This window comes from Penaeus monodon, chromosome 17, assembly GCF_015228065.2.
Source record: "Penaeus monodon isolate SGIC_2016 chromosome 17, NSTDA_Pmon_1, whole genome shotgun sequence".
Taxonomy (NCBI): domain Eukaryota; kingdom Metazoa; phylum Arthropoda; class Malacostraca; order Decapoda; family Penaeidae; genus Penaeus; species Penaeus monodon.
The window spans coordinates 37,277,323-37,287,322 of NC_051402.1; the positions used below are offsets into that span (position 1 = coordinate 37,277,323).

The 10,000-nt window shown below is 34.4% G+C and overlaps 1 protein-coding gene across 1 annotated transcript in view; it reads right to left on the bottom strand.

Moving 5' to 3' along the window:
* The window catches only part of LOC119583723 (tudor domain-containing protein 7-like), a 35,868-nt gene that overhangs the window by 19,508 nt on the left and 6,360 nt on the right, over window positions 1–10,000 (bottom strand). Inside the window, exons 3-7 of the mRNA XM_037932374.1 lie at window positions 8,539–8,627; window positions 6,451–6,582; window positions 3,217–3,651; window positions 1,485–1,658; window positions 1,158–1,319 (exon numbers count right to left, since the gene is read on the bottom strand). Coding sequence (XP_037788302.1) covers window positions 1,158–1,319; window positions 1,485–1,658; window positions 3,217–3,651; window positions 6,451–6,582; window positions 8,539–8,627 — 992 coding nt within the window. The remainder of the gene's footprint in view (window positions 1–1,157; window positions 1,320–1,484; window positions 1,659–3,216; window positions 3,652–6,450; window positions 6,583–8,538; window positions 8,628–10,000) is intronic.

The window sequence follows — 10,000 nt, forward strand, 5'->3', positions numbered from 1 at the left end:
TAGTCTAGGCATATTTCCTATCAGAACCTTCAGTTATGTGCTTGGAGATGATATCCTAAAAACAAAACTTTTTGAAGCTTCCCTGTAAAAATATCAAGCAATAGGTCTTGATCACATTTTAGTTACTGACAGTTTTATTCAATGTTTATCATCATAATGAACTACAAAAACATTTGCAGACACCCAAGAAACATTATTAATCTTATCAGTAAATATATATGTACAGTTCTTGAACTGTCAGAGATCTCTAAATAATTTGAATTATCTACTTGATATTAGTTTTTGCTGTGACCAATTCATAATTTTAGTAGTCTTAACAAGCATCACTACAAAGCTTTCAGTTAATTGAATTTGTCACAAAAAATGTCCAACATAAAAAAAATAATAATTTCCATATGACAAGTAGCACCCACCTATTAAAAATTGAATAAAAATCAATAAATAAACAGATAAATAAAACATATAAACTCAAATGCATAAGAATTAACCCAATGCCACTGGGGCCATGCCCACTGTGAGTTTACTTTATTAACTGATTTACACATAGATGACTACACTTGTACTAAGTCACCAATGAGCCAATTGCTTGTCTCTCCCGTTTACCCTTTTCCTTGATTTACAAAAAATATTTCACATTATCTTATCTTGCTGTTACTAATATCTATAAAATTATAGTAATTATAAAGTCTATAATAAAAATAACACCAATGATATTCATAGCATTAGTATAAAAAAAAAAAAAAAAGTTTCCCTGCCAATCCAAGGAAAGGTGAAATCAGGTAAGGTCACAAGGTCTACTAATTGACTCCTTTGTGGCTAAGTACTTGCAGAGCAATCAATGTGCAGAGACATTTCATATTAAAAAAAAATGAGCACAGCATTTTCCCCACGACATTGAGATAGAATAACCTTAAAATTATATGAAGATCTTTGTTTTGCAACTATCATGAACATGGTTCAGGGAGGCCTCTCTCATATTAATCTTTATTACAAATTCAAATAGTAAGTAGAATTAATAAAAATAATTGGACAATATCATATATATATAATAAATAAAGAAATACCTTTGCTAGTGTAAGATCATTAGTTTTATGCTGTGCAGTCTTAATAAGCTATCCAATATATAATTTTCTGGAAAGAAAAGCAAAAATGTTTACCTCCTTGACCCTAGGAACTGATATATCCATGTCATTTTGAACAGGTAGGTCAGGTTTGTTCATTTGCCGTAGCAATTCCAGGGCATTCTTAGCCACCAGCTCTTCTGCATCCTCAGGTTTCTCTTTCTCCTCTGGAAAACTGCTCACCTTCCTGTCTAGGATCTAGAAAAACAATAACCAGGGTAATAATACGTTCCAGTATCCAAGCTATCAGATCTAGCTACATACCATTCATCATCATATCATAATTAAAACTAAAACCATCTCCTTAAAGCATGCGAAGTGAACCATAATTACTATCAAGAACATGACAAATGTGCAACTCACAGTAACAGTAGAGAGCCAGTACTGTTTCTTCTTGCCCCACGGGATTGTGCGGAAAACAACAACTTCTTCATTGCTGCTAAATTTTTTCACCTCCTCCTCTAAAAGTTGCTTGTATGTTTTGCCTCCGGGCTTACCTTCACTGCTCTTCACACTGTTGTTGAAGCGAGGAGGAACCTTGTATGGAAAAAAAGTCAAATCAACAACTATGCTAATTCTTTTCTTTTTTTTTGGTCAGAAATATCATTTATACTTCAATCAAAATGTAATACATTAAACTACATTTTGCTTTTTAAATCAAATCACAAGAACTTCATATTACAAATCCCACAAATCAATAGGAATTCTTATTAGTCCTTTTGTAAATCAAGGATTCTGAATGAAATCACTTTATGCAGCTAGCTAGCAAACTACACAAAATTCTATGCTAGTTTAAGTCTTCTCTTATCTTTGAGGTGCAGTCAAAAAGTTCCTACTGCAACTTCATCCTTCCATAGACGAAATTTAACCTAATGCTACCAGGGATGGCATGTACAGACATGTCATGCCCACTATGTGTTTAATTTACTAATTGTCTTCACACATATAGATAGCTCCACAAATACTTAAACACTAAGGAGTCAATTACTAGTACTATTTACCTTACCTATTTACTCATTTCCTTGATTTTCAGAAATATTATTCTTTGCCTTCTATTGCTATTAGTAATGTTACTGACATTATAATAGTACCTATAATAAAAAAATTAAATTGTCTGCTTTGATATGTTTCCTGAACACTCGAGGAAAGAGGACATCAGGTGAAGTCATGGGCCTACTATTTCATTCTTGGAGGCTAACCACTTGTGGAGCCATCTATGTGTAGAGACATTTTGCAAAAGAAAACTGAGGTGAACATTACATTTTCCCAGAAGCACAGGGTCAAGCTGGTGGGTCATTGTGAAGCAGTGATATTGACAAATATTTGCAATAAAATGACAAAAAATGGATAATTAAGAAACATAATGCAAGAGCTATTTTCAGTATCTACAGCAATTACAAGCGCAATTTGAAAATACCATAAAAGATACATTTCAATTAAATCAGCTTCATCAAAAAATAGATCAATGACTACTTTGCAATGACTACTTTGAAGATAATAGTAGCTAAAATTAAATCAGTTATGTTTATTTATTTTCTTATTGGCATAATAAGAAACTTTTTGATAACACCTCATATCTATACAAATTATCTAATAATGACAAAAGCATGGTCTTTATTCTTAATGAAAAATGTTCTAACATGCAATAAAACTGACTGAACCATGCAACCTATGATTAACTGAGAAACTTTACGATAAGAAGACTTGCTAATGATAAAATAAAACTATTGCCTCTCATAGCATCATAAGGCAACATGTTAGCTTTCCATTGTGTGACCAAAGATAAAAGTCAACTATCCAGCAACATATTTCCAAATAACTGTAAAAAGCACAAATAAAACTGATATAAAACATTCCTATCTGGTCTTATTTGCAGGTGGAAGGACATCCATACCTCTTCCTCCTCCTGTTTTTCACCAAGCATGTCTTGGTTGAGGTCATTCTGCTTCACTTTAAAAAATTGTGTGCAGATAAACCACTCTACAACCAATCACCAGTACAGATCATTTATTTCTCTGTGCAATAGCTACTATTATCTTATCCACTGAATGGGTCCTACTGCCAGACAGGGTATATGACAGTCTCAGTCCCTCACCTCAAAGTAAGGGGCAAACTGCTTTTCCTGGTTGTTACGCACAGCCCTTGGAATCACCCAGGTTCCGTCGTTGTAAAAGAGTCCAGACTTGCCCACATTATTATTGGGTTTGGGAGAGGAGGCCGTCGGTTCAGGAGATGGAGTTTTGGTACCTTGTCTTGGGTTGTGTTGTCTCGCAGGGAGGTTGTTTGCCTTGGTATTAGGGTCATTAGGCTTTGGGTTTGAATTAGATGAATTGGCAGATGATGGATTTGTTCTTTGCTGTGTGTAATTTTGTCTTAGTGATGTGTTGGCATGCCGGGATGTGCCAAAGTTAGGACCAGGATAAGGCTTGAAAGGCTCTTGCCAGGACTGCTCTATCTTTTTGGTAAAAGAAGCATTGCGTGCACCTGATGGAGGTACCCAAGCAGATGGCCTTTTGGGGTGACGTGCCGGCTGTGAAGGAGGGGAGAGGTTTACAAAAAAAAAAAGCCATAAAATGACAAATCAAAGGGGAATATTTCATTAACTAAAAAAAAAAAAAGTCTTTGTGATGAAGCATGCACAAAGGATTCTAAATATCTTACTAATGACTATTCTTAAATTATATGATAGGAACACATTAAAACAATAAAATATGCATCATGAGAAATACAACATAAAAACAAAACAATGGAAATCACAAAAACAATACTAGTTGATCTCAATCTTGCTAAATAAAAGTGTGTGCATGACAGGACAGATATAGAGAAAAAAAGGAGAAACAGTGTATTCACAACAAAAAAGAAATTAACATACTAATCAACACTAAATGAAAAAAAAAAACAGTCCTTCATCTGAACTTCATAGCACACCTAGATAACAAGTGGATTATAAAATCATTTGCAGAATATAAGCAAACAGAAGCATGAATGGCCTAAACACTGAATAATGTGAATCATCTGCTCATTGCACCTCCCTTATTTAATGCAATACTCATAGCACACCTCACAGACAAAAAATAACAACAAATACAGAACAATCCAAAGTGACAGGATGCAAATGTAAACCTAATCCACACATTCCTCCTTGTTACTGGATTCACACCTTGGTCAATCCACTCCAATTTCTTTCTCCTGTAATAAGGCCTCCCTCGTTTATATCTCTGTGGATCTGGTTATCATGTGATTCAGCCACTGACATGAAGGTGACTTTATAAGTCTTAGTCATCTAGGGGTTAATTACTAGGTCTCTGCTATCTAACCTGCTTACCCTATTCTTGAATTTTGTGTCAGTATTACTCATGAGTTTATAATAATAAAGTCAATAATAACAACAATTATATTAGTAACAAAAATAACAATATTAGATTTTTAAAAAAAAATCAAGTAACAAGGTATACAAGGTCAGGTAGGCCTAATAATTGAATCCTAGGTGATTTAGCACAAAATTGAGAAAAATGCTAGTGTACAGTGTACAGTGCATCTATTTGGCATCAATGGATTTATCTTTACTGGAGTATCTTTTCTCAGTCCCCTAGGCCAATAATTGAAAATGCATATAACTGGTTCTTAACCTCTTAACTGCTACTCCCCCTCTTTAGGAATTTGTCCTTCCCTCCACGTTTTGCTTGTATCTGTAAATAAAATTGCCTCCCATATTTTAAAGAAAATTTTAAGCATGTTATGTTAGTCTTTTTAATGAGTGGCATTACAATTAATTTTCCATTATTTGACTATGTTCTCGTTAAGAGAATAACAAAGATAATTAGAGAAATCACTGCCATTTTTCCAAGGGCTTGAGCCCTCTTTGGAAAATCTGAAGCCCCCCTAGGGGGTGTGCCTCCCAGGTTAAGAACCATTGGTATATAATAATCAAAATCATTTTTTTTTAATCAAACATTATGGATTTTTCTTCCCCTGGTTCTCTCTAAATTTACCATAATAATAAAGGTTCATCATAAAAAAAATGTCTCCTTGCTAACCACAATTTTTTTTTAATACAATATTAATGAAAGTAAAAGAAATCACTACTCATAACTGAAATGGTTTAAGTTATCATCAAACAGTGCAGTGCTCATTATATTACATTCTCCTTATAAGCTGGATCAGTCAAGTTCAATTTCTGATCCCTTATCTGATGCACTTCTATCTTTCTATCTCTACATTTGGGCTTTTAGCATTTGCAAATCTGATCATTTGTGCACTTGGTCTAACCACAAAGATGTACAAATACAATAAGATATCAAAAGATCACAAGAAAAAAAAACGGAGCACAAAAATAAACATACCTGTAGAAAACTAATAAATCATATATAATGACAAAATACAACAGAAAACATGTACAACTATTAACTATATATAGTACTTAACAAGTGCACAACTTTGATAAACACAAGGTAAAGCCCTGAATGCAGGTATCCTAAGCAGCTAACCCTTTCCTGAACAAGCAAGGGCAGTGTCAGTTTTATCATATCACTTGTGATTCACAGCATTTTTCACTGTCACACTGATTATCATCACATATGATCCAAACAAATATGATCAGAAGCAAGGTAGGCTACTTATGTAAAAGGGTCTTGGAAATGAAGTATCTATCCAAAGATTTCCTAAGCATCTATTTAAGAATTTTGAATTCTTGAAGAGTTTGAGAATGCACCCTTTGCCAACTCAGGTCATCTCTTTCTCAGTCATACTTATTTCCTATACATTTCCTTCATCTGTTTCCCCATTTCCTTCCTCTATTTAGCTATAATCTTTTCTAATCTATTATATCTTCAAATAACTTACTTAACTACTCTACCAACTATTATACTCAATACTGCCCCCTCATGGCACTTCCCATTCATTCACATGTCCAATAAATTCTTTCAATATAGCCAACAATCATGGTCTCAAATAAAAACAGAGCTTCTGGGAGTATGCAGGCAAAACAGATTTCAGTAAAGTGTTGCTAACTGTAATGGAAACCACAGCATAAAACAAATACATTCTTTAAGAGCTTCAAAGCCCTTCTTTTATGGAGCATTATGGTCATAATCAAACAATGCTTGAGTCTAATTGGCATCATGGAACAAAGACAAAAAATAATTCACAAACACCCAGGGGGAAAACAAAAACTTGGTAAACAGCTAAATGTGTATCATTTAAAGAACTATTTTGGTCAGAGTAAACAATGCATTCACAAAACACACAGGAATCCCCATGCTAAACAAGTAAATAGACTCACATTCAAGACAACCATGCCCCAATACAAAACTCAAGAGGTCTGGCTTACCCTCTGTCGGACCTTTGGCTGTTTTTTGGTGGTCTTTTGCCTATCAACCATCTGTCCAATGTGGTCTGCTGCCCCAGCTTTCCTTACCAATGAGGCAAAGAGCTGGCCACCACGATTTCTGAGCTGGATAACCTGTTACAAATGGATTTAATTTACAGTTTTTTCCCAGCAAATATTCACAGAAATTCATAATGGAATGCTTGTTAGAATTCTTAATATTCTAAGCCTATTGGTTAATCATTCATGTGCAAGTAAAGGTTATATAAATTAGTACTAAGCACATACTAATAGAAACATATGAAAAAAAGAAAAAAAAAGATACTACAACTACTTTTAACCCCTAAAGGATGTCTTGTCCTGTATTATGGTACTCCTGGGTGAGGAAACTGGGGAATTGTACTAAAATTCCTACAAGATGCATCAGATTGCATGATCGTGCATCCTTTAAAGGTCCACAGTAATCATGATCATCATAAGCTACAAAACAAATCATGATAACTGTAAGCCACAAAACAAAACAGAAAAATTTCAAAACTAAAAACAATTCACTTATATAAGCCTATAGAACTCTTGCATACCAGTATTCAAAACTGCCAGCAGAAACACCATTTTTCACCAAAATAAAAACATATTCCAAAAATTAAAAAACTCCTTTTGTAACATGGGCAAACAAAAGAGTATATACAAGATATCACTGTGGGAACAAAATAATATAACCTAATACTCAATGGAATTCCTGACAATAGAAGCAAACCATTTGCTGCATCAAACACTTCAGCTAAAAAGGCATGTATAAACATTGTCTTCAACTACAGATATAAAAAATAGGATATAAAAAATAATAAACACTAGAATTGTGTAAAAGTTTTCTTCACATAAGTAGTCTATTCACCAATTCATATTTAGACCAGAACCCTTCAATAACTACTTCATATATTACCTATTGTATGAGTATATTTGTGTGAAAGCAAGTGTACATAAATGTGTATGAATCAGTGATTGTGATTTTGAGTGAATGCATGTGAATCTGTATGTATGCATATGGATGTGTATTTGTGAGGTGTGCAGGTGTGTTGTGGAAGGACAGGCCTTGTGTGTTGTATTTGTGTGTGTGTGTTGTGTGTGATGTGTGTGTCTGTGTTGTGTGTGTTGTGTGTGTTGTGTGTGTGTGTGTGTGTGTGTGTGTGTGTGTGTGTGTGTGTGTGTGTGTGTGTGTGTGTGTGTGTGTGTGTGTGTGTGTGTGTGTGTGTGTGTGTGTGTGTGTGCGCGCGCGCATGCGTGCGTGCGTGCATGTATATATATGTGTATGAGTACATGTGTTTAGGTGGGTATGTGGCTGTGTACCTGTGTGGGCTTATGTGTATTGTGTACATCTATGCTACATGTGCTTGTATAGGTACATATGTATGTATATGTGCATGTATGTGTGCACATAAATGCGTATGTAATTGTGCATATACATGCACATGCACATGTGCATGTGTATGAATGTGTGTGTGAATGTATGTGTGCATGTGCGTGTGTGTGCGTGTGCATGTGCTTATGCATGTATGTGTGCGTGTACATATGTGTTCATGTGCATGTGTGTGTGTGTGTGTGTGTGCATGTTTCTGTGCATGGATGTGTGAATGTGCATGTATGTGTGCATGTATGTGTGCATGTATGTATGCATGTATGTATACATGTTCATGTGCATGTGAGTGTGCTTGTGCATGTGTGTATGCTTGTGCATGTGCATGTGCGTGTGCATGTGTGTATGCTTGTGCATGTGCGTGTGCATGTGTGTGCGTGTGCATGTACATGTGTATGTAACTGTGCATGAATGTGTATGTATGTGGTGGATGTATATGTGCATATACGTGTGATGTACATGTGGGTACATGAGCATGTGTGTGTGTAAAGTACAAAGTATTTATATAATTCATGTATTAGGGATGGTATACATATCATAAACACAATTCTGGGTGTATCAGGAAAATTGTCAGGAATATCCAACATCATTAAAAGAAAAATGTGTTTGAGGTAACAGACTCGTGGTTTTCCTCAAACAAAAGTGAAGCAGCTTCATAGCGTGCATTTCCTACCAACCTCAGGCACTGACTGCAAGAAGCTGGCTAGCGTTGCATGGTGCAGCTCTCTATAAGGTATTGGTTTGCCCTCCAACTCTCTGTAATCCTCTGTCAAAAGAGAGGTTATTTCTTTATTGGAGAAAAATACCACAAAAAACTGCCAAAATTTTCTACTATAAAAATGTTACAGTTCAAGTACCGTAGCTCTGAAAGAGGAATGGCATCTTTAAATGGTAATCATATTTTACTTTCAAATGTAAAAAGATAAAGGAATGATATAGCTGCATTACATATATCTTCAAATAACTTGTCTCTTAAAACCACCTAGTAATAACCAAGGGCAGTATTCACGAAACCTAATAGAATTTTCTTTGATAAATCTAAGGCCATGTCATAAAAACAGTCTTTGACTCCAAAATCATCATAGAATTTGTCTATAACCCATTTTTAAAATTGTCTTTAGCAATTTAGTTTAACTTGCACTATTGCCACATTTCATAATTAACACTTAACTAGAATTAATATTTACCTCTTAAAAGACCCTACAATTATAATCCAAGGTGCACTGCACTATTTGTATGTATTAAAGAGAAAACTGCAGTAAATAAGGACGAAATGGTTCAGTTAATGCTTGACAATAAGTAAAATAGTTGCAGGAAAGTTTTTCATATTATTACTGATGCAGTTATCTTCAGCATCTGTAGAATTGCATTAATGTTGTTGGCATCTACAAAGCTCAACTTAAAGACAGCCTTTGGCACTGAGAGACACCTCCAGACTTGTCTTAAACTTCATTCAATTCACAGACAAAAATCAGGAGATAAGGACATTTTCATGAGGAGTCGGAACAAAATTTCAGTGTCAAAGATTTTTTTGCCAAAGACAAAGTTCAGAGTCTATGACCATTGTAAAAACCGCCCCAGGCTCCTAAAATGTTTTGCTTTTAATCATTTGAACAACAGGTAATAAAAGTGAGGTTAGAATTCTTAAATAACAAAAAAAAAGCAATCTAATGGGAATATAATCTCATGGGAAAAGGCAGGCTTCAGCTACCCATTAAAGACCCAGACAATCAGAATAAATAGCCTTTAATTACACAATAACAGGTACTGTAATTCTCAATATTGACTTTGTGCGAGATGAAAAATATAAAATAAAATGAAAAATATGAGCAAAAATATAAAATAAATACAAAATTCACTAACATTTGTATTTTGTTTATCACATAGCTATTATGAAGGCAGCATGGGTTTTGTTAACTGTACCATGTGGGAATAACAGACACAAATAGACATTTGTGCCTACTTCAAATTAAATATTGTAGAATAGTAAGTTGTTATAAATATGTTTTATTTCAAACAAATACTCCACACATTAGTGTAATGAATATAACCATTATAAAACTGTTTGCACACGAATTTTCCATGTTAGTAATATTCCTTATCTAATGTAATGATAAGTGCAATAGACTATTTTTATGG